Source organism: Chiloscyllium plagiosum, chromosome 15 (genome assembly GCF_004010195.1).
Source record: "Chiloscyllium plagiosum isolate BGI_BamShark_2017 chromosome 15, ASM401019v2, whole genome shotgun sequence".
In the NCBI taxonomy this organism is placed as follows: Eukaryota; Metazoa; Chordata; class Chondrichthyes; order Orectolobiformes; family Hemiscylliidae; genus Chiloscyllium; species Chiloscyllium plagiosum.
In genome coordinates this window covers 15,788,979-15,814,336 of record NC_057724.1, presented here as the reverse complement: position 1 = coordinate 15,814,336, position 25,358 = coordinate 15,788,979, and the positions used below count along the sequence as shown (strand labels likewise).

The window sequence follows — 25,358 nt, the reverse complement described above, 5'->3', positions numbered from 1 at the left end:
GCATGAGCAAAACCAACGTAGTGTACAAAATCCCATGCAAGGACTGCACAAAACACTACATAGGACAAACAGGAAGACAGCTAACGATCCGCATCCATCAACACCAACTAGCCACGAAACATCACGACCAGCTATCCTTAGTAGCCACACACTCAGATGACAAGCAACATGAGTTCAACTGGGACAACACTACTATTATAGGAGAAGCCAAACAGAGAACAGCCAGGGAATTCCTAGAGGCATGGCACTCATCCACAGATTCAATCAATAAGCACATCGACCTGGACCCAATATAATGGCCACTGCAGCGGACAACTGGAAGCGGCAGAAACAAACCACTATAAATGCCGTAGGAAAGATCACAGAAGCGCTTCACAGGAGGCTCCCAAGCACTGAGGATGTCACCTAGACAGGGGACGAAACGTCTGCAACAGAAATTCCCAGCTCGGCAAACAGAACCACAACAACGAGCACCCGAGCTACAAATCTTCTCACAATCTTTGAAGTGCTTAATAATATCTGGTACTGTATCCTGGTTTGTGTGGCATTCTGTTGTAGAAGCAAAAACCTGAATTTGCATCTGCCTTGATTATTGTATTGTGAAGGTGTCTGGGCCAATAGTATCTCCACCTCCAACGTTGGCAAACGAAATAACGCAATTTTCAAGCTGCAGATGCATTAAGCAGAAGCGTCAGTTCTGTTGTCTTTTCCCCTCAAGCAACTTCGCCCTGGGCAAAGCTGTCTCTTTGGATTTTACACATCTATCAATCATCTGTCCTAATGATTAACTGCCTTGATGTTTTGGGAAGGTTTGTGTTCTGTTTCAGTTCCACTTTTGTTTAAAGTTGGTTGACATAGCATTAATAGCTCATTATTTGATGTCTGAAATGGGAGTAGGTGATGGCTGGTTGTCTACATGCTGTATGTAGACTCATAGATATAAAATGTAAACCAGATTAGCTTCAGCTATGGATATCCTCAGAATATAATGAACTGGTTCATGTCTCACCTCTGAAAAGTGAGGATAACATGAAGTAAACCATGAGGAAGGCAAAACCATCAAAGAAAAAGATTTACTACCTTTCCCCATTCTTGGACAACAATGTGTCAAATATTCAGTTTCACCTTGGCTGGGTCTTTTTCCAATCTGGACGCCAGCAAGGTCTTGTGGTGTCTTTGGTGTCATTCTCAAGATATGCGCCTCCTAATTTAACCCCATCATGTGCATCTTTTCATTTCTTCTTTCATCTTCTTTCAAAAGATTTACCCTATCACTAAGAATGTCCATTCCCCTTGCTCTGAAATCCCAATTGCGTTCATCCTTTTTACCGTTCTGAACGTGCTGCCAGTTTGAAAGTTATCACTGTTCAGTTTATTTGACACGGGCTGTTTGTTAGTAATCCAACAAATGTCACTTCTGCAAATCAATAAAGGGAAAAAGCCAGGCTGACTTTTCAATTGTAAATCCTTTGTCCGATGATGTAAATAGCAACAATTGTTGGAAAGGTTTTAAATTGCATTCTATAGTTTACATACTTGGAATATGTTTTAAAAGATTTCTTTGTCTCCAGGCTAAAGTCATTTCTGAGGGAGTTACCTCTACTACTTTGAATGTGACAACGAACACAATATACTGTGTCCATGTGAGAGCAGCTGTTAATATGTTCTGCGCTGATGGTAGCTTTTGGAGTGATTGGAGCTCTGTTCATTGCTTAACAGGTATGTCCACAACAAGAAAATTTTGAGTTTTAGTGTAAGCAGCCTTTGTGCAATTCCGCTACAAAAACATGACATTAAAATGAATGCAAATCTTTGCAATATTTCCACTAGTTGTTGTATATTTAGTTCATATCACAATGTATATTGCAGCTTCAACCTATCATGTCAAATTAAGTGTGTATTTCTTTACCTGAACATTCTCAGTTTGGACTGAATTATAAAAAGCATAATAAAATCATAAAAGTTAATTAAAATTAACTTCATTTGGGAGTGACTGCCTCAATGTAAATAGGGCAGATGGATTAAAATAGCTGGCAGTCAAGGCATTTGTTGTGGAATGTCAGGATTATAATGTTAAGCCATTGATTATCATTCAGCAACCTAAATTATAATCAAACAAAAAAAACCTTAAGTTCCCAGACTCTGAAGGATCCTTCTGTAATCTTTCCATTACATAAAGAATTCCATTAGAAAATGGCCCTTCCATGCAATATGTGGAAAAGTCAATATTTCAAAATATATTTTTCTTCCTGTTCGTTCATTCATTGGTTATGGGTGTCGCTGGCTGGGCCAGCAATTGTTGCTCATCCCTCATTACCCTTGAAAAGCTTGATGGCTTCCTTCTTGAACTATTGCAGTCCATGTAATGTAAGCACTCCCATAGTGCTGTTAGGAAGTCCGAGGATATTGAGCCAATAATACTGAAGGAACAATGATATATTTCCAAGTCAGGATGGCTTGGCGGGTAATTTGCAGATTGTAGTGTTCCTATGTATCTGCTGCTCTTGTCCTTCTAGGTGAAAATGGTCATGGATTTGGAAGGTGCTGTTTAGGAAGCCTTTTTGAATTTCTGCAGTACATCTTCCAGAGGATACACCCTAACAGTGGATATGGTGTCAATCGATCAGCCTGCTTTGTCATAGAAATAAAGACCATTAGCCCTTTGACATGTAGTCATGACTGACCATTCAACTGAGTATCCTATTCCTGCTTTCTTCCCATAGGCTTTTAGCTCTAAGGACTATCAAACTCCTTCAAAACACTCAATGTTTTGGGCTGAATCACTTTCTGACAGAGAATCACACCCAAGACACTGTTCAAAGAAACTTCTCCTCATCTCAGTCCTAAATGGTCTACTCCACATCTGTGACCCCTAGTTCTGGACTAGGTGAAAGTGAGGACTGCAGATTCTGGAGATTAGAGTTGAGAGTGTGGTCATGGAAAAGCACAGCAGGTCAGGCAGCATCCGAGGAGATGGAAAATTAACATTTTGGGCAGATTTCCTTCAAGCTGCTGTGGTAGCTGTGGTCTCACCCAGGCCCTGTACAATCACAGCAAGACCTCCCTGCTTCAGTATTTGAATCACCTCACTATGAAAGTCACTTACCACCTTCACTGCCTGCTGCACCTTTCAGTATCTGTGACAAGAAAGCAGAATTAATGATTCAGGTCCAGTGACCCTTCTCCAAAACATTGTACCTCCCCCATATCCAATTGAGATAGTAATCTGCCTTTGTGTTCTTTTCTCTAACCAAATGAATAACCTCCTGTTTATCCACATTATACTTCATCTGCCATGTATTTTCCCACTGACTCCACTTATCTGAATTACATTGATGCATCGCTGCACCTTCCTCACTGTTCACCTTTCTGCCTTTGCACCAGTTTTGTGCTATGCTGGATTTTGCCAGGCCACTTGAGTGTTGTTTGAGCTCCACTTATCCAGGCAGCTTGAGTGTATTCCAAGACACTACTGTCTTGAAGATGGTGGACAGGCTTTGAGGATTTCCTAGCCTCTGACCTGCTCCTGTAACCGGTGTATTTGTATGTCTAGTTCCATTGAGGTCAATGGTAACCTCCAAGATGTCAATAGTGAGGGATTCATTGATGGTAACACCATTGAATATAACAGGCTGACGGATAGATTCGCTTGTTAGTGATATTGATTGCCTGGCACTTGGCATGAATATTATACCCCACTTTTATCATCCTAAGCCTAGATATTGTCGCCGTCTTGTTGCATTTGCACGTGGACTGCTTCAGTATCTGAGGAGTCCAAATGGTGCTGAACATTATGCATCATCAACAAACATCTGACCTCTGAGGTTATGGAAGCAAGGTCATTGATGAAGCAGCTAAAGATGTTTGAGGACATTTCATTGAGAATGGCTGCATATATGTCCTGGACCTGAGATGACTGATTTCCTACAATCACAACCATCTTCCTTTTGTGCTGGGTGTGACTTTAACCAGTAGAGGTTTCTACCCTGAATTAACATTGACTTGTCTTGTTTGGGATCCTTGGTGCAATCTTGGGGAAGAAAGATATCTCAGCCAAATGTATCAAACTGCCAAACTAATGTGTGTTCACTGAATCAGTTTTGTATTTGTACAAAATTAAATCTTTCAAAAGATGTGAAAATCTTTTTATTGCTTTCATTTACATCAACTTTGAATCAAAATAATATTAAGAAGGTGTAGAATTTTTTTCTAATAAATCATTTAGGTTGTGGAAAAAATATGTTAGCAACTGAGTTGTGACAGATTTTAATAAGAAAATTAAAGTTTCTCAGCACTGATAAGTGATTTAAAGAAGCTGCTAATGATGGGCGTTGTCATAATTCCAGTATTTATTGAAGTAGTCTTTGGAATTATCAAGTGATTTTGTCTGAAATACCAGATAGAGGTATAAAATGAAGTAATCAATAAAATATTACTGCCTTCAATTTATTCTTGATTAAACTAAACTGATTTCTGATCTCTACCTGCAGTACGTTCAGAAGGTGGAGACAATGTGACCATCCAACTTAATGTAGCAAAACTGGTTGCCCTCATAACTTTAATGTCAATCACATTGATACTAACTCTGAGTACTATTTACTGCTGGATCAGATGGAAGAGGTATGAACATGTAATATAATGGCAATATGGCCAGTTCCAATTATCTTAACATCAAATTAGACATGGTTTTTAAAATAAAGTCAGACATCCTAACCTTTGAAATATGTTGAATTCTACATGATATAACATGTAAATTAATATCATAAATATTATTACTCATTCCGGGTCCATTTAAAAGTTACTTCTGTTAAATATAAAATGTTGTACCTTTTGTCCTCTGCTATTTTTCTTACAAAGTGTGAAGGTGCATAAAGATCTGTATCATGTTTTAGTCCAAAATGACTTCAATGTCTGATGCATATTATGTTTAACTCACTTCATATTGAGGTGCAGTAGTAAATATTTACTTGATATTCTTTGTTTTATCTTGCTCTCACAGATTGATTGCAAAGAAGAAACTTAACAGGTTGCTCAATGACAACATCAAGGACATCAAAAAATGCATCCATACAGACTATTAAAATATTGCTCAAACTGACTGAGTACTGCTGAATAATGGTAGCTCCCAACTGCTGCATAGGAAATGTATAACTTTTTCAACTTGCATCTTAAGTTATTCAAGAACCTATAAAAATTCTATAATTCCTTAAATGTTTGTAGGCACATTATAGCAAGCACTGACAAACTATTCCATTAAGCTAACCCTGCAGGTAATTATAACACACATTAGTGTAACTCCCATGGTATTGTTTATAAATGATGCAAAGTGTGGACTTCAGTTATGACGACATAACCATGCAAAGATAAAGGGAACATGGTCCAACAGTCCTGCCTGACATGTTGCCTCCATTATGGCAATATCAACTTCAAAGATTTGATCTGTTTATCCTATAATGCCTCCTTAAGGTCCACTATTGTGAAGGTTGTCTAAATGGGTCACCTTTTATTTTCTAAATTTGTTCACAGGTGTGGGAGTTGTTGACAAGGCTAGCATTCATTGCCTATTCCTTAAGGTGATGGTGAGCTGCCTGTCTGAACTGCTGCAGTCCATGGGACATTGCAAGATTTTGACCCAATGACCGTGAAGGAACAGTAAGAAAATTTCCAAGTCAGAATGAAGCAGCTAGGAGGGCTACTGGCAGGTGAAGATGTTCCCACGTGCCAACTACCCTTGATTTTCTAGGAGATGGAGGTTGCTAGTTTGGAAAGTATTCCTGAAGAAGTCTTGATGATTTGGTGCAAACATTGCTCTAGTGGTGGAGAAAGTGAATACTTCAAGTGGTAGATAAGTTGCCTTTTTAAAACTAATTTAGAGGAAATGGGCTTTGCTGACTGTATCAGCATTTATTGCTCACCTCTAGCTATATTTGTGAGGGTGATGTGCCTTCTTGAATCATTGCCAACCATGTGGCATAGGTACACCTCTAATGCTGTTGGAGAGCGAGTTCCAGGATTTCTGAACCAGAGACAGTGAAGAAATAGTATATTATTTCCATTTTCAAGGGGGTGAGTGGCTTGGAGTTGAACTTGCAGATGCTGGTGTTCCCATGTAAATGCTGCCCTTGTTCTCCTTGGCAGTGATTGTGGATTTGGAAGGTGCTGTCTAGGAAGTGTCATTGCGCTGCTGTGTTCTGAATGGTATCAAGCTTCTTAACTATTGTCAGATCTCAACTCATTGGGGCAAATGGAGAGTATTCTGTCACGCACTGCTAACTTATCTAGTTATGTAATTGAATACTTTTGGAAGCTGAGTGCCAGATGTTATCATGAAACCAAATGACAAGATTTATTTTTGTGATGCTGTTTTTTAAAAGAATATGTAGATAGGACTTTTTTTTAATGTTTTATACAAAATAAGCTTTTTGAACATTGCTTTATATCAAGAAGGTTTTTAAATATGATTCTTCCTCATTGGCCAGGAGTCAGATACTCTTTTTTTTAAACCATATAATGCAAAATGGGCCTTTGTTTCATCGTTGAAAAACAATGTCCCTTTGTGTACATAATGTCTGAAGACAACTAAATTCACCATTCAGATGGTAATTTATAGCCCTGTGTTTTTAATTCATGACAAGCTTATTAAGGTCAAAGAAAAGCCTTTGGTTCATTTAAGCTGTTACTTGAAAACACAAATGCATTGAATGTGAAATGTGACAAAATGGAAATGAGTCTTTGTGCTTTATTGTGGAGTTATTTGTGGTTTTTTAAAAAGGCCATCTGTAATTTTAAATGGCCATTTATCAAATACATACATGATCCAAAAACACCAGATACTGTTTGTGTGACTGCATTATTGTCCTTTATTAATAAACTTCTTTAGGAAGCAAAATAACTAAAAAGCAAATGAAGTAGGTGAACAAGATAATTATTGGTTCCTGATTATGGTTTGTAGTCATTTGACATTCTATCCTCCTCCCCTGCTTCATGACACAGTGTGTCAAAAGTTTAATTACTGAAAGTTTGTTGGAGCAATATTAGCAGCAAAACTTCCAGGAGATTTCCTATTCCATCTCCTTGAGAAGTTAACAGGCACAAAACTGTTCTGAATGTCTTTCTATCAGAGGCAATGATGCTCACGTCTCTGAGAACTGTCTAAGTTGCTTCACCTGAAACCAAATTCAATTGTTATAGTATTAAATGATAAAATGCAAAGCCAAGTCCCAAAACAAAATGTAATGAAGTGAATGATGCTTTTAAAGTGGAAGAATGTTGAAAAGGATAGCAGAAGAATTCTGCATTCCTCCTCCACGTATCTTGGAAGCTACCAACAGTTAGAGCAGACTATAGTCTGCCATCATATTCAAACTATTTAAAATACTTTGTAAAACCGTTTTTCCAGTGAAAACGTGAAGCTTTACTAATGTAAATCTGACAGTGTAAAGTTGTACTTTTTGATATCTTATGTATTTGCAATTAAAACGTAAAGGAAACTTTCAAATAAAATTTATTTCTTCAATGCATTAGCTACTTGGATTAAGTTTGGGTTATATCTTTGAGTTCCATTATGTGAAGTGTGTTTCACAAGAATGCTATTTTTCATCAGGTTTTGTTCTGGATTCAGGAAGTGGAAAATTTCCTAATTTTCAATTCTCAAAATGGAGTCACAGTTTTGGTGGGGGGGGGGGGTGTAGTTTAGGAAGCACTTCTTAAATGCATCAAAACTATTTGTCTCATCTGTTTGTTGTAGGCAATGTCATGAGCGAAGTCTGGAAAAACTCAGCAGATAAGGCTGCATCTGTGGAGAGAAAGCAGAATTAGTGTTTTGGGTCCAATAAGCCTTCTTCAGGTCTTGCATTTTGGAAAGTTAAATTAAGGTCACAGTTTCATGGTGAACGGCAGGACCTTAAAGGGGTGTACTGGAACAGAATAATTTTGGATTTCAGGTGCACTGTTCTCTGAAAGTGGAGTCACAGACAGGACAGTGAAGATGGCTTTTAGCACACAAGCCTTTAAATCGGTCAGGGCATTGAGTATAGAAGTTAGGAAGTTATGTTGCAGTTATACAGGACGTTGGTGAGGCTGTATTTAGAGTACATAGAACCTCGATTATCTGAACGAGATGGGCAGGGAGCTTTTTTGGATATTTGATTGATTGATTATTCGAACTATCTGATTGTAAACAAGCGGTAATTTGAGTGTCGGTTATCCGGTAATGTGTGCCATAATGCCGGTTAACTGATAACTGAATGCTGAGTTGCCTAATGCAGTTTTTAATGGGACCCTGAGACCTTGTTCAGATAATCCATGTTGTACTGTATTGTGTTCAGTTTTGGTCACCTTGTTAAATGAAGGATGTTATTAACCTGGATAAGACCCAGGGAGAGAGTGCAGAAGAAATTTACAAGGATGTTGCCAGGATAAAGGGTCTGAATTATAGGGAGAGGTTGGACAAGCTAGGACATTTTTCTTTCGAGCGCAGGAGAAAGAGAGGAACTTTTTATAGAAGTGTATATGATCATGAGAGGCATGGATAGGGTGAATGCACTTCGTCTTCTTCCCAGGGTTGGGGATTCGAGGACTAGGGGGCATCAGTTTAAGGTTAGAGGGGAAAGAATAAAAGGGAATCTGAGGAGCAGCTTTTTTTAAAACACAGAGGGTGGTACGCATATGGAATGAGCTGCCAGCAGAAGTGGTTGATGTGTGTACATTAATGACCTTTTAAAAGGCATTTGGACAAATACATAGATAGGAAAAGGATTAGAAGGATATGGGCCAAGTGCAGGGAAATAGGATTGGCATGGATGGACATTTGGTCGGTATGAACCAATTTGGGCCAAAAAGGGCCTGTCTCTATAAGACTCTGACTCTAATAATTCTGAAGAATACAATTCAATTGTACAATACGATACAATTCAAAACAGCATAGGAACAGGCCCTTTGGCCCACTAAGCCTGCGCCGATTCTTAACCCTTAAGACATTAGCTCTGCTTTCTTTGCACTGATGCTGTCTGACCTGCTGCGTTTTTCCAGCAATTTCAGATACTTGTTTCTGATTTCCAGCAACTGCAGTTTTTTTTTAATCTGAGAAGTCTCTGTATTTTCACATTTTGTGAAGCACAGAGCAGACTGCACACCATTCTATCTGCTTAAATAATGTTTGTTTTTCAGCTTCACCATTTTACTTAATGTTTGGAATGATTTTGCAACTGTGAAAACCTGATAAATCTAGATCTGTCCAAAGATTCCTTTTATTCTCTGCTTTCATCATTTCTTTGATATACAAGCTTGATTCGGTTTTGATTTAACACACAGATTGATGTGCCAGGAGTTAAGAATAGTTCTTGTATTCATAAGCTTTTTGTGACTTCTGTAACCAACTAATGCTGCACTTATTGCAATGTATTAATTTATTTTTGGATAAAGCAGGCAGTAAATTTACTCAATAAATTGGGATGCGGGGGGTGACCAGGTGATGCAAATCCAGACAAAATAACTTTTACCCTGACATTGTTTCCTGGCTTTAGACACAGGAGCTGGTGTACGGGAGAAGGATTCACATTTTTTGGATCATTGGAAGCTGTTTTGGGGTAGCACTGACCTGTACAAGAAGGATGGATTGCACCTAAATTGGAAGGGGACTAATATACTGGTAGGGAGATTTGCTAGACCTGCTCGGGAGGATTTAAACTTGTAAGGTGGTGGGGTGGGACCCAGGGAGATAGTGAGGCAAGATTTCAATCTGAGACTGGCACAGTTGAGAACAAAGGAGAGTCAAGCAGTCAGAGCAGGCAGGGACAAAGCAGAACAAGGTTGGATTGATAAATTAACTTATTTATTTCAATGCAAGAGGCCTTACAGGGAAGGCAGATGAACTCAGGGCATGATTAGGAACATGGGACTGGATATCGTAGCAATTATAGAAACGTTCGTCAGGGATGGACAGGACTGGCAGCTTAATATTCCAGGATACAAATGCTACAGGAAGGACAGAAAGGGAGGCAAGAGAGGAGGAAGAGGAAGGCGGGTGGTTGGCATTTTTGATAAGGGATAGCATTACAGCTGTACTTATGGAGGATATTCCCGGAAATACAATCCGGGGAAGTTATTTGGGTGGAACTGAGAAATAAGAAAGGTAAGATCACCTTATTGTGATTGTATTACAGACCCCCTAATAGTCAGAAGGAAATAGAGAAACAAATATGTAAGGAGATTTCAGCTATCTGTAAGAATAATCGGATGGTTATGGTAGGGGATTTTAACTTTCCAAACATAGACTGGGACTGCCATAGTGTTAGGCGTTGAGATGGAAAGGAATTTGTCTATTCAGTATGTGGATGTACCTACTAGAGAAGGTGCAAAACTTGACCTACTTTTAGGAAATAAGGCAGGGCAGGTGACTGAGGTGTCAGTGGGGGAGCACTTTGGGGCCAGCGACCATAATTCTATTAGTTTTAAAATAGTGATGGAAAAGGATAGACCAGGTCTAAAAGTTGAAGTTCTAAATTGGAGAAAGGCCAAGTTTGATGGTATTAGGCAAGAACTTTCAAAAGCTGATTTGGCGCAGATAAAGGGACAGCTGAAAAATGGGAAGCCTTCAGAAAGGAGATAACAAGAATCCAGAGAAAGTATATTCCTGTCAGGGTGAAAGGGAAGGCTGGTAGGTATGGGAAATGCTGGATGACTAAAGAAATTGAGGGTTTGGTTCAGAAAAAGAAAGAAGCATATGTAAGGTAGAAACAGGATAGATCAAGTGAATCCTTAGAAGAGTATAAAGGAAGTAGGAGTATACTTAAGATGGAAATCAGGAGGGCAAAAAGGGGACATGAGATATCTTTGGCAAATAGAATTAAGGAGAATCCAAAGGGTTTTTACAAATACATTAAGGACAAAAGGGTAACTCGGGAGAGAATAGGGCCCCTCAAAGATCAACAAGCGGGACTTAGTCTTTAGCCGCAGGAGATGGGGCAGATACTAAACGAGTATTTTGCATCAGTATTTACTGTGGAAAAGAACATGGAAGATATAGAACATAGGGAAATAAATGGTGACATCTTGAAAAATGTCCACATTACAGAGGAGGAAGTACTGAATGTCTTGAAACACATTAAAGTGTATAAATCCCAGGACCTGATCAAGTGTACCTTAGAACTCTGTGGGAAGCTCTGGAAGTGATTGCTGGGCCTCTTGCTGAGATATTTGTATCATCGATAATCACAGATAAGGTGCCGGAAGACTGGAGGTTGGCAAACGTGGTGCCACTGGAACTATAGACCGGTGAGCCTGACCTCAGTGGTGGGCAAGTTGTTGGAGGGAATCCTGAGGGACAGGATGTACATATACTTGGAAAGGCAAGGACTGATTAGGGATAGTCCACATGGCTTTGTGCATGGGAAATCATGTCTCACAAATTTGATTGAGAGTTTTGAAGAAGTAACAAAGAGGATTGATGAGGGCAGAGTGGTAGATGTGATCTATTAGGATTTCAGGAAGGGGTTCGACAAGGTTCCATATGGGAGACTGGTTAGGAAGGATAGATCTCACGGAATACTGGGAGAACTAGCCATTTAGATACAGAACTGGCTCAAAAGTTAGAAGACAGAGGGTGGTGGTGGAGGGTTGTTTTCAGACTAGAGGCCTGTGACCAGTGGAGTGCTACAAGGATTGGTGCTGGGTCCACTACTTTTCATCATTTACAAAGATTATTTGGATGTGAGCACAAGAGGCGTAGTTAGTTAGTTTGCAGATGACACCAAAATTGTAGTGGACAGTGAAGAAGGTTATCTCAGATGACAACAGGATCTTGATCAGATGGGCCAATGGGCTGAGAAGTGGCAGATGGAGTTTAATTTAGATTAATGCGAGGTGCTGCATTTTGGGAAAGCAAATCTTAGCAGGACTTATACACTTAATGGTAAGGTCCTAGGGAGTGTTGCTGAACAAAGAGACCTTGGAGTGCAGGTTCACAGCTCCTTGAAAGTGGAGTCGCAGGTAGATAGGATAGTGAAGGCAGCGTTTGGTATGCTTTCCTTTATTGGTCAGAGTATTGAGTACAGGAGTTGGGAGGTCATGTTGTGGTTGTACAGGACATTGGTTAGGCCACTGTTGGAATATTGCGTGCAATTCTGGTCTCCTTCCTATTGGAAAGATGTTGTGAAACTTGAAAGGGTTCAGAAAAGATTTGCAAGGTGTTTGCAGGGTTGGAGGATTTGAGCTATTGGAAGAGGTTGAATAGGCTGGGGTTATTTTCCCTGGAGCATTGGAGGCTGAGGGGTGTCCTTATAGAGATTTATAAAATCATAAGGGGCATGGGTTGGATAAATAGACAAAAGGTCTTTTCCCGGGGTTGGGGGAATCCCAGAACTAGAGAACATAAGTTAAGGGTGAGAGAAGAAAGATATAAGAGAGAACTAAGAGGGGGCAACCTTTTCACACAGAGGTTGGTACATGTGTGGAATGAGCTGCCCGAGGAAGTGGCTAGTACAATTGCAACATTTAAAAGGCATTTGGATAGGTATATGAATAGGAAAGGTTTGGAGGGATATGGGCTAGATGCTGGCAGGTGAGACTAGATTGGGTTGGGATATCTGTTCGACATGGATGAGTTTGACTGAAGGCTGTTTCTGTGCTGTACATCTCTATGACTCTGTGACATGCTTGACAATATACTTGTATTTTTAATAAATAATTTTCCTCTTAAAAACACATTCTGAACAAGGCTTACTGGCCCTGAAATGTTAATTCTGTTTCCCTGGCTGCAGATGCTGCCAGACCTGCTGAGTCTCCAGTGGTTTCTGTTTGTTTCAGTTTTCTAACATCCACAATTCTATGTTTTATTTACATGAATGAAACAATCACTCTCTCTCTCTCACTCTCTCTCTCACACACACAACTCCCCCTTTGTATATCACGACCATAGTCTGTAGTTTGTTATTTCTTCCTATGTCTCCTTTGCGGCTGTGTCTCTCAGTGAGAGACTGCAAGGTGAGCATTTTGTCATTAAAGCAGTATATTGTCTGGTTTGGTTGCATCCAAGTATAAATCGCAGCTCAGAACTATTGTGGTCCAAACCTTTGCCATTTTAAGTCATGTAACAGCAATAATCCAGTTCCATAAAATGCACTTCCCCCTGAGAATAATGATTGTCTGTGACCAAGAAAAAGATCTTTTCTGATCCCTCACATATACTATACCAGTTAATTTCATGAGAAATGAAGACAATGGGCCAGATGTTCCAATTATTGTCAGAACAAGTTTAATTGACTGCAATCCACTTAAAATTACTTACTTCTGTGTCCCAAATGCATCCATCAGAGGAAGCTGGAGAGAAACATACCCTGTCAGGAGCAGCATTGCAAGCCAAGATTAATCTAACTTCACACATCTGCTGCTGTATTTTGAAAATTAATTGTTTAATTTAAATTTGACAGACGTTTAGGAATGGTAAGTGAGAGGACAGATTGCCAGGTGGCAAGAAAAGAGGAACGTCTTCAGACACAGGAGAATTGCCAGTTGAAAATTTTAATTACCTGGGCAACTACTTCAGAGTCAGCTGCTAAGTCCCAATCTGGTTTAGACTGCTGCAATGGCTATCTGCTCATTGGAATACCTGAATTGATATATTACCAATGTTAAAGTTAGCCTGAAACAAAATAGCATCTTTACAACTTTTGAATGTGAAGATCGTGTTTTGGATCACACAGTGGGTAACCTTTTAACATATGGCCTAGGAGCAGGAGTAGGTCATCTGGCCCCTCGAGCCTGCTCCGCCATCCAATATGATCGTGGCTGATTTTTCCATGGACTCAGCTCCACTTACCCACCCTTGCACTCTGTCCCTTAATTTCTTTATTGTTCAAAAGAAAAACTCTTATCTTTGCTTTAAAAATGTTTACTGAAGTAGCATCAACAACTACACTGGGCAGGGAATTGTATAGATTTACAACCCTCTGGGTGAAAAAGTTCCTTCTCAATTCAGTCCTCAATCTGCTCCCCCTAATTCTAAGGCTATGCCCTCTTCTCCTAGTGTCCCCTGTCAGTGGAAACATCCTCTCCATGTCTATCTTATCTTTTATCTTCATTTTATAGGTTTCTGAATTTCAATGAATATATTTCCAGTCTACTCAGTCTCTCCTCATAAGCCAACCCCTGAAGTCCAGAATCAACCTAGTGAACCCCCTCTGTACCACCTCCAGTGCCAGTGCATCCTTTCTGAAGTAAGGAGACCAAAGCTGCACCCAGTACTCCAGATGTGACCTCACCAGCACCCTGTACAGCTGCAACATAACCTCACTGCCTTTAAACTCAATCCCTTCAGCAGTGAAGGACAAAATTCCATTTGTCTTCCTAATTACCTATTGTACCTGCAGACCAACCCTCTATGATTCATGCACAATAACACCTAGGTCCCTTTGCAGAGCAGCATGCTGCAACTTTTTACCATTCAAGTAATAGTCCTTTTTACTGTTATTCCCACCAAAATGGATGACTTATATTAATTAACATTGTATTCCATCTGCCAGTCCTTTGCCCACTCGCTTAAAGTATCTATATCCCTCTGCAAAGTTTCACAGTCCTCTGCACACTTTGCTCTGCCACTCATCTTAGTGTCATCTGCAAACTTTCACACCATACATGTAGTCCCCAACTCCAAATCATAGACAAAAATTGTGAATAATTGCGCTCCCAACACTGATCCCTGAGGTACACCACCAACCAGAATAGCACTCATTTATTCCCACTCTTTGCTTCCTGTTAGTCAACCAATCCTTTGTCCATGCTAAAACTTTACGCATAATGCCATGCATCTTTATCTTAAGCAGCAGCCTCTTGTGTGGCACCTTGACGAAGGCCATTTGGAAATCTAGGTACACCACATCTACTGGGTCCCTGTTGTCCACCTTGCTTGTAATGTCTTCATAGAATTCCAAAAGATTTGTTAAGCATGACCTGCCCTTCACGAACCCATGCTGAGTCAGCCCAGTAGGACAATTTCTATCTGGATGCCTTGCTATTTCTTCCTTGATAATAGACTCAAGCATCTTCCCCACTACAGAGGTTAAGCTAACTGGTCTATAATTCCCCATCTTTTGTCTACCTCCCTTTTTAAACAGTGGCATCACATTTGCTGTTTTCCAAACTGCTTGAACTGCTCCAGCGTCTAGAGCCCAGAGAGTCAACCTGCGGGTCTTAGCGAGGAATTTTAAAGCAGATAGATTTGTAATGTTGAATGTTCAATGTGCACTGTGTGTTCACTAGCACAATTCACTCTGCCAACATTTATTGAAATCGGCAATTCATTTTTACATCTATGTGAGAATAGATCTGAGATTATATTGAATTTCTGAAGTGGTTTTGAATCAATGGAAGCTGGCATCATGCCTTGTTTAGCTGAGTCAATTGTCAGAAGGAAGTTTGGAGACTCTGGGGATCTGATGGAGCGACATAATTGTCAGATGTTCAACATGAATTCTTCGATCATGTGAAGCAACTAGAAACTGATTTATATCCCCTGTGCTATGCTCATATTTGAAGTGTCTCTTTGAAGTAATTCAAACTTGTGCTGAATTAATACAAAAAAAATAAAATGAGACAAGTTAATGGCACAAATTAAAACATGGAATGTCATTGCTAACACTGGGATCTTGTTGAGAGTCAGGATTGGCAGGTCAATATTCCTGGATAAGGTTTTCAGGCAAGACAGGGAAGAAGGTAACAGAGGAGAGGGTGTTGCAATATTGAGGGGAGATCTCAGAAACCTACACAATTCTAACAGGGCTAGACAGGATGCAGGAAGGATGTTCCTGATAGTGGAGGAGTCCAGAACCTGGGTCAGCTTATAGGACTGAGATGAGGAGAAATCTCTTCACCCAGAGATAGTGAGAATTCACTATCAGAGGAAATGGTTGAGAGCAAAACATTGTGGTTTCAAGAAGGAGGTAGATATAGCTCTTGTGGCCAAAGAGATCAAAAGGTATGGAGGAAGGAAGGGATTAGGACATTGAACTTGATGATCAGCCATGATCATATTGAATGATGGAACAAGGTGGATGGGATGAATGGCCTACTCTTGCCCTTCAATGCTCCTAAGCTGCTTTGATCAGGGAATCAGTTTACATGAATGGGGAAGGATGGCATCTTAGAAAGTTCCTCAAATGAAACCCTATGGGTAGAATTTAAAATCCAAAACAGACAGTCACTTTACTGGGAGTGTACTACAGGCCCCCTAACAGTCTGAGAGAATAGAGCACATTTGTGGACAAAATTCCGAGAAGTATCAAAGTCATAGGTAGTGATAGCAAGGGGATTCCCAACGTTAATTGAGGTAGTCATAGTGTGAAAGGATTGGAGGGAGCAGAACTTTTAAAATGCTTTCAGGACAGCTTTTAAAGTCAATGCAAAGCAGGCCCTACAAGAGAGCACAAGTCCCCTGCACTTCAGATAATGAATGTCGAGCAAGTGATTGAAGTAACAGCAAGCAACATTTTCTAGGCAGAGGCTGTAATTCTATTAGATTCAAATCATTATGGAAAAGGAGAAGGAAGGGTCTGAAGTTAAAGGTCTAAATTTGAGGAAGGGCTGATTTTAATAGGATCAGGTATCATTTCGTCAGTATGGGACCAAGGGAGCAGGTACATTTAGATAAATTGGTGTCAAAGCATCAGGACACATTCTAGACAGAAACAGGGAGAATACAGGGCTAATATTTCCAAGAAATACAAAAAGAGTAGGACCAACAAACCCTGAGCCTGGATATCAAGACATATACAGAGTGGATAAAGAGAAAAAAGGGAAACTTTGGGATTACATCGAGGGCCGACAGCAGAAGGCCTTGAGTGGGACAGAATACATGAGGAGGAAATTTATAAAGGAAATTAGGAAAGCAAAAAGGGCGGCATGAAAGAGTAATGGCAGGTAAAATAAAGGAAAGTTTGAAGTTAATTTACAAGTATATTAAGGTTAAAAGGATAACTAGGCAAAGAGTCCCAATACAGACCACATTGTAATTTGTGCATGGAGCTAAATTATGTCAGTAGGGTTCTAAATGATTGTGCTGTATCGGTGTTTACTAGTAAGAGAGATAATGTGGGCATAGGATTCGGGGTGTGTGGTTTAGTTAAATAAATTAGCATAAATAGAGGAAGTTCTGAGTGGTCCTGCAGGCTTAAAAGCAGATAAATCTCAAGTGCTGAATGAAATATATCCCCAAATGTTGAGAGAAGGTCAGGGAGGAAATTCCTCCCTGGCCACAGGAGATGTTCCAGAGGATTGAAGGACAGCCAATGTGGTCCCATTATCCAAGAAGAGAACAAGGGATAAAGCAGGAGACCTCAGGCCAGTCTGTCTAACCTCAGTGGTGGGAAAATTCTGAGGAAAAGAATTCATCTGCACTTGAGAGGCAGGGATCAATCAAGAATAATCCAGTTGGGTTTGTTAAGGGGAGGCCATGTCTGACCAACTTGTTTGAATGATTTGAAGAAGTGACCAGGCTTTTGATAAGGTCCTGCCAGGTAGATTAATAGTGAAAGTAAAAGCTAATGGAATCCAAGGGAGGTTTGGCAAATAGAATCCAGAGTTGGCTGATTGGTAGGAAGCAGAGGGTGACGGTCAAGGGTTTTTTCTGTGACTGGAAGCCTGTGGTCTGTTGGAGTTCTCCAGAGATCAGTGTTGGGGCCCTTGTTGTTTGTGATATATATAAATGATTTGGGTTGGAATGTAGATGAGTCAATCACTAAGTTTGGGGATGATATGAAGATTAATGGAATGGTAATTAATAAGGAGAATAGTCTTACATAACAGGAAGGTACAGATGAGTTGGTTGGATGGGCTGATCAGTGGTGAATGGAATTCAAACTGGATAATTGTGAAGTGATGTACTTGGGTAGTACAAATAGGACAAGGTAGTACTTGATGAATGGTGGGAACAATCATTGTCAGGGCATATTCAAAAGTTTGGGGATCCAACAACTGGACATAACTGCGTACCATCTGCAGACCCATGGCATTTTGGAGCGATATCACAAGATTCTCAAAACTATGATCAAAGCTTACTGTTTTGAGTGTCAAATAGACTGGGGCAAAAAGTTAAATTTTCTCTGATTTGTGACCAGAGATTCTCCAAATGACCCATTCTCACTGATTATAGGTAAATTGTTAAGTTTGAAAAATGAATCCCCCACATTAGAGTATGTAACCACATTTTTCAGAAGGTTAACAGTTGTGCAGGGACATCTGAAAATTTCATAAAACAAAATTAAACAGTGGACAAATAAACATACAACAATTCGAAATTTCAAAGCAGGAGATGGTGTTTCGATATTATTTCCTTTACACGGCATGCCACTAAAATAAAGTTCAGTGGTCCCTACAATATGCATTAAAAGGGTTAGTTATCTAACTTACTTAATTGATACTTCTGATCTTGGGTAAAAAGAATTGATTATGTTGTGAACAAGTTGTGAGTGCAGCAGAGGAAGCTAAAAGAAAGAGGATGAGAGCAAAACAGAAATGGATAATGCCAAAGTGAACTTCCTGCTATTAGACTAACAAAATGAAGATATTAGAGAATACAGACACTCTTCATACCTGGAGAAAGATCAATAGGGACATATAATGCAATTACTCAGGAAGTACAAAGAAGCACCCTCGCACATATGCAACCCTACACACACAGTCTCTCTCTCTCTCTCTCTCTCTCAAAGCAGCAGTAGCTTCTGCTCCAATCACAGTCTTGTAGTAATTTCTCACAGTTCAGCAAATGGCAGAGTGCTAAAGACTGCTTCTGATTTTTGGGTTGAGTTGTGGATTCAGGCTGCTTTTCAATTCTGATTATTTATTAAAGACCAAACATTTTGCTGCCTTCTGCAATGCAGCCCCCATGCCCCATCCCTACTAACATTAAATCTTGCCACTTTGCCATTGAACCTAATGGGAGGTGATCTTGCATGTCCCAATGAGATCTTGAGGGGACTTCATCGAATCACAGAATCCCTACAAGTCCATGCAAACCCTCCAAACAGCAACTCACTTAGACCCATCTCCCTCCCTTTCCCTGTATATCTGTATTTCCCATGACTAACAAACCTAACCTGCACATCCCTGAACACCATGAGCAATTTGGTATGGCTAATTCACCTAAACTGCACATCTTTGGATTGTGGGGGGAAACTGGAGCACCTTGGGGGAAAAGAGCGGATTCTGTAAGATAGTTTCTCCCACTAGGGGAAACAAGCACAAGGGAAGTTTTAAAATTAAATAGTTCCTCCCATTTGAGATGGAAATGGGAGAAAATGTTTTCTCAAAGAGCTTCCGGCCTATGAAATTCTGGAGGCTGGGTCATTGAATATTTTGAAGGCTGGCAGATAGATTCTTTATGGACAAGGGAGTCAAAGGATAATGAAGGCAGATAGGAAGGTAGACCTGAGATCAGTTGTGATTTTATTATATGGTGGTACAGACTGGAGGGGCTGAATGGCCTAATCTTCCTAAATTATATGCTCAAAATGTATTTCAGTTGAAAAGTGTGGTGCTGGAAAAGCACAGCCGGTCAGGCACCATCCAAGGAGCAGGAGAGTCGACATTTCAAGTATAAACCCTTCATCAGGAAGAGGAGGAGCTCATGCCCAAAACGTTGATCCTCCTGCTCCTCGGATGCTGCCTGACCTGCTGTGCTTTTCCTGCACCACACTCTCGACTCTAATCTCCAGCATCTGCAGTCCTCACTTTCTCCTTCAAATGTATTTTATCCAAGCTATATCTCCTCTGGCAGTGTAATTCTCCCTCGGATCTGCAGCAGAATGTCAGCTTGGATTCTTTGAAGCAAGAACTGAGCCCACATCCTTCCAACTCAAAAACAAGCAAGTGGTCAGGTACAGAAACTGCAGCTCTCTCTCCCCGACCACAACAGTTATTGTACCGTATCTATACAAAAATCAAGCTATTCTGCACTTATCAATAGTTTCGATTTTGTTACAAACTGAAACAGCAAGCATGTCCAGAATCTTTGTGAATTAGATTGGAGTTTCTCTGGTACAAGCAATATTGCATGACTTGCACAGTAAATACTTAAGTAGCTATTTCATCAGTTCAGTTTCCTAAAATGCATCTTGTTTACTCAACTGCAAATTTAGTCATGTTTCTAACAATGACCGACAGATGTTTAAAAAAAAATTGTAACTCTATCTGACTTCCTATGAAGTCAGGGTATCCTGAACCTTTTTCCAGATCAGGAAACACATTTGAAATTTAGTCACTATTGTAATGTGGGAATATTTGGGAACAACATTATCCGCAGCAATATGTCACCAACAGCAGCTAATTAACAGCCAGGTAATCAGATTAAACCACGAATGGCTGGGGCGTAAATATTGGCTAGCACACCAGGGAAGACTGTCAAAGATTTATTTGCCAGGACCCTGTTGTAACTTGCATGACAGCAAGGTGGAAATTAATTTGCATAATGCTAGTGGCACGTTGGAAACCATGTTGATTCCCTGAGATAGGCAGGGTGTTGATTTTATGGCTTTTGTGATCACAGTTACAGAGCATAGGGAGCCAGCGATTTGTAGAAATTTTTGAGTAGTTTGTTAAGTAGTGGTTTAAATATGATGTATTAGTTAGTGAGATAAAGTATACCACCAGGACACATCACTGATCCCAAAGCTGTTCTGCCAAATGCAGTAGCAGCGTTCACACTCCACATCCCAGATGATCCGCAATCTATTGTGGAAGTGTTTGTTGGCAGCCATTGTTGTTTTTCTGGTCTTCCCTCATGATGTTGGCTTGTCCTTCTGCTCTTACTCAGCTGCCTCATTCCTCAGCAAGTCCTGTTGCTATCCATTACTTTTGGGAGAGAGTGGGGGTGCAGTGGTGGCCATCTCAGTTGTATCAATTGTCTGAACCTTTTCGGCCAGGCAACTGCTTACGACTGTTGTCACCTGCTCCACCTCCACTTGAAGGAGAGTTGTTATTTCCTTTTAAGAACAAAACCATCTTATTTTCAAAGAGCCAAAAAAGAAACTGCAGGTGCAGGAATCCAAAGTGAACAGGCAGGAAGCTGGAGGAATACAGCAAGCCAGGCTGCATCAGGAGGTGGAGAAGTTGACGTTTCGGGCCTAACCCTTCTTCAGGGTTGGGGATGGGTGTAGGAGGGAGCTGCAGATGAGGGGAGGCTGGGACACGGGAGTGGGGATAGGTGAAGACAGGTAGAGGGTACAACCTGGTTGGTCAATGGGGGGAATGAATCTGGTTGGTGACAGGGAGGAGTGGAAGGGAGGGAGAGGGGCTGAGAAGGGAGTCAGGGGATGGGAAAAGGAGGTTATTTGAAATTGGAGAACTCAATTTTGAGAACTCTGGGCTGGAGGCTGCCCAGGCAGATGAAGTGTTGTTCCTCAAATTTGCAGTTTGGTTCCTCATAGGAATTGAGGAGGCCAAGGATGGTCATGTCGGAAAGGGGAATTAAAATGGGCAGTGACTGAGACGTCCAGCCGGCCCCTGCAGGCCTGGCTGAGATGCTCAGTGAACCGTTCCCCAAGTTTCGGCTCTGTCTCCTCAATGTATAAAGACCACATCGGGAGCAACTAGGTTGGAGGAGAGGCAGGTGAACCTCTGTCTCTGTCTCACCTGGAAGGACTGTTTGAGGCCCTGGATGGAGGTGAGGGGGTGGTATGCTGGCAGGTTTTGCATTTTTCTGGTTGCAGGGGAAGGTACCTGGGGGTTTGGGAGTAGGGAAGAGTGGTGCAAACCAAGGACTTTCAAAGGGAATGGTCCTTGTGGCAGAGGGTGGTGGGAAGGGAAAAATGTTTTTGGTAGTGAGGTCTAATTGGAGTTGGATGAAGTGTTTAAGGATGATGTGGTGGATACAGGGACTGGTGGTTTGAAAGGGGGAGTCTGTCTTTATTGCTTTGGGGTGGGGGAAGGAGCTGTTCAGAGCAGCGTGGTGGAGGGCTGTCTGGATGACAAGGGTGAGGGGGGGACAAAGGGAGAAGCACATTGTTTGAAATAGATGGACATCTGGGTTGCCCGTGAGTGGAATGTCTCCTCATCTAAGCAGATGCGGTGGAGGTGGAGGAATTAGGAGAATAGTATGGAGTTTTTGCAGGATACTTAGTAGGAGGAGGTGTAGTCCAGGTAGTCCAGATAAAATTACAAATGTTAGTTGAATGGGCTTCGTGACCTCCATGTTTTCATCATTCTTCCCATATGTTAGAATTTTCGAGAATGTCTCCTCACCTAAGCAGATGCGGTGGAGGTGGAGGAATTAGGAGAATAGTATGGAGTTTTTGCAGGATACTGGGTAGGAGGAGGTGTAGTCCAGGTAGTCCAGATAAAATTACAAATGTTAGTTGAATGGGCTTCGTGACCTCCGTGTTTTCATCATTCTTCCCATATGTTAGAATTTTCGAACATTCTTAAATGAAATCTCATGCTGCACTGTAAATACTCAGACATTTCTGTTTTTAAAGGACCTAAGTTTCCAAAATGTGGCATTTGGCAAAAATATTAATATTACTGAAGAACACGTCCTGGACAACAATTAGCCTCATGGCAGCATTTATTCAGTAAACACTGTTGACTGCAAATTCATCAGCCAGCACGTAGTGTCCTGGAAGCTCTGAAGTGAAAGGAGGTGGTCGATCCAGTCAGATAGTTCCCTAAACAGACTGTCAAAGTGGTTTTTTTTAAAATGGTGTCACATTGCCAGAACTTACAAACAAGCACCAATTCACAGCGGCCCTTTCCAGCACATCTTCCTGTCTTCCCAGAATCTCACCCTCCTCCACATATTACCCTTGAAGTGGCTGTGACGGGGAAGAGACCATGACATTGTGGAATGTGCTTTCACAAACACGAGCCTGAGAGAGAGAGTAGTGATATGTTCTGTTCTGTTGCGTTTGCTTCCGGGCATCTGTGAGACATGGGATTCATACGACCAAACGGGAAAAAGGCCATTCAGCTTCTTGTGCCTGCACCTCATTCAGTAAGCGCGTGGTTGATTTGCTTGCTTTAACTTTACCATTCCCTCCTACCCCCAATAACCATTTCACTTCCCATACATCTCTCTGGCTCCACTTGAATAACTAGAAGAAAATGTGAACACTGCAGATGCTGGAGATTCAGAGTCAAAGAGTGTGATGCTGGAAAAGCACAGCTGGTCAGGCAGCATCCAAGGAGCAGGAGAGTCAACGTTTCGGGCATAAGCCCTTCATCAGGAATATTGAGGGATTTGAAGGGGGCTGAGAGATAAATAAGAGGATGGGGATGGGGCTGTGGGAAAGGTAGCTGTGAAATGTGAAGCGGATAGGTGGGAAGGAAGATGGACAGGTAGGACTATTCAAGAGGGCAGTGATGAATTGGAGGTTTGGATCTGGGGTGAGGTGGGGGGGGGTGGGGTGTGTTGGAGACGACATTTGGAAACTAGTGAAGTCGATGTTGATGCTGTGTGGTTGGTGGGTCCTAAGGCAGAAGATGAGGCGTACTTCCTCCAGGCATTGGGTGGCCAGAATTTGGTGGAGGAGGTGGCCCAGGGCTTGCATGTCCTTGGCAGAGTGGGATTTGGGGGCTAGGGAAGTTGAAGTGGTCGGCCATAGGATTGTGGGATTGTTTGATGCATGCATCCCAGAAACGCTCTGTGAGTTGCTGTCCCTGTCTCCCCTGATGTAATTGAGACCACATTGAGCGCAAAGGACACAATTAATGAGGTTTTTGGATTTGCAAGAAGATCTCTGCTGGCCGTGGAAGGATCCTTTGGGGCATTGGACAGAGGTGGGGGGTGGGAGGAGAAGAAAGGTGTGGGCACAGGATTTACATCTTAAGGTGGCAAGGGAAGGTACCGGGAGTGGAGGGTGGGTTGGTAGGGGATCTAATGAGGGAGCTGTGGAGGGAATGGTATCTGTGAAATGCAGATAGGGGTGGGGAGAGAAATATATCTCTGGAGGTGGGGTCTGACTGTGGGTGGCAGAAATGGTGAAGGATAATGTGCTGGATCCAGAGATTAGAGGGTTGGAAGGTGAGGACCAGGAGTTCTATCCTTGTTGAGGTTGGAGGGGTGGGGTTCGAGGGTGGAGATGCAGATATTGGAGGAGATGCTCTGGAGGCCATTGTTGATCACGTGGGGGGGGGGGGGGAGGAATTGCGGTCCTTGAAATAGCAGGCCATCTGGAATGTCCTGGAGTGGAATTGCTCCTCTTGGGAGGTGTAGTCCAGGTAGCTGTGGGAGTCAGTGGGTTTGAAAGAAATGTCTGGTTTGAGTCAGTCACCAGAAATAGAGGCAGAGAGGTCCAGGAATGAAAGGGAGGTGCCCAAGATGGACCGTGTGAACTTAAGGTCAAGGTAGAAGGTGATGGTGAAGTTGATCAACTATTCAATCTCCTCGGGGGAGCACAAAGTGGTAGCGGAGGAGAAAGGTGGAGAATGGTTCCGGTGTAACTGCGGTAGATGGACTATTCCACGTATCCTTCAAAGAGGCAGGCATGGTTGGGGTCCCTGAAATATTGATTCTCCTGCTCCTCAGATTCTGCCTGACCTTCTTCCAGTGCCACACTTTTTGACTCTACTTTAATAACCACAACTTTACCATCATTTCACAATGGTGAGAGAAAATAATCCCCATCTCTAAAGACTGGTGAACGAACTGCATAGAGGTCAGTATCCTGTTACCAAGTCCCCCCTTTATTTACATGCAAATAGTTGTTGACACTGATCCAGCTCCCTCAAAGCTAGCTCTCAGAATGAACAAAGTCTATGTCATTCCTGTTCAGAAAAATTGCAATTTGTACTGGTTAAAATAAAACAAACAGTTAACAAAGCAGTTTACAAGAAACAGCAATTTACAGGGGGAAAGGATGGCAAAGCCAGACCCCAAACCCCACCGAACAACCAGTTCACAGGGAAAAAAAAAAGAGGATGAACGTCAAATTCCACTTTACATTACCAAGAGGGAAACAGTAAACGCAATCACATACAGACAGACAGTCGGATAAACAGAACAATAAAATAATGCATATATCATAGACACCCCTGGCAACCCAGCATACCACTCATCCCTCCCACCTTACGGCCACTCAAAGGCAGCCTGACCCTACACCCCTCCCAGCTCTCAATCCGCCCTGACACACCTTCTGGCCACTCTAGGACAGCCCGCCCTGGTACCTGCCCGGGGCAACAGTGCTGAGGATGGACTACCCACCTTCCAGCTCTCGTCTGCCTCAATGTACCACTGGCTCTCGCCCATCCCGACGCGCCATCTGGCCTGTGGACTGCCTTGACATACCTTCTAGCCAACTCTAGGACATCCATGGGATGACAGTGCACTGAGTAGCCAACAAGCCTTCCGGATCACGGCCTGCCCCTACACAGTTTCT

At 41.7% G+C, this 25,358-nt stretch overlaps 1 protein-coding gene across 1 annotated transcript in view; it reads left to right on the top strand.

Moving 5' to 3' along the window:
• The window catches only part of LOC122557128 (interleukin-13 receptor subunit alpha-2-like), a 27,574-nt gene extending 20,058 nt beyond the window's left edge, over window positions 1-7,516 (top strand). The window contains exons 8-10 of the mRNA XM_043704468.1: window positions 1,572-1,719; window positions 4,491-4,620; window positions 5,000-7,516. Coding sequence (XP_043560403.1) covers window positions 1,572-1,719; window positions 4,491-4,620; window positions 5,000-5,081 — 360 coding nt within the window. The 3' untranslated portion in view covers window positions 5,082-7,516. The remainder of the gene's footprint in view (window positions 1-1,571; window positions 1,720-4,490; window positions 4,621-4,999) is intronic.
• Window positions 7,517-25,358: the final 17,842 nt, after the last annotated feature.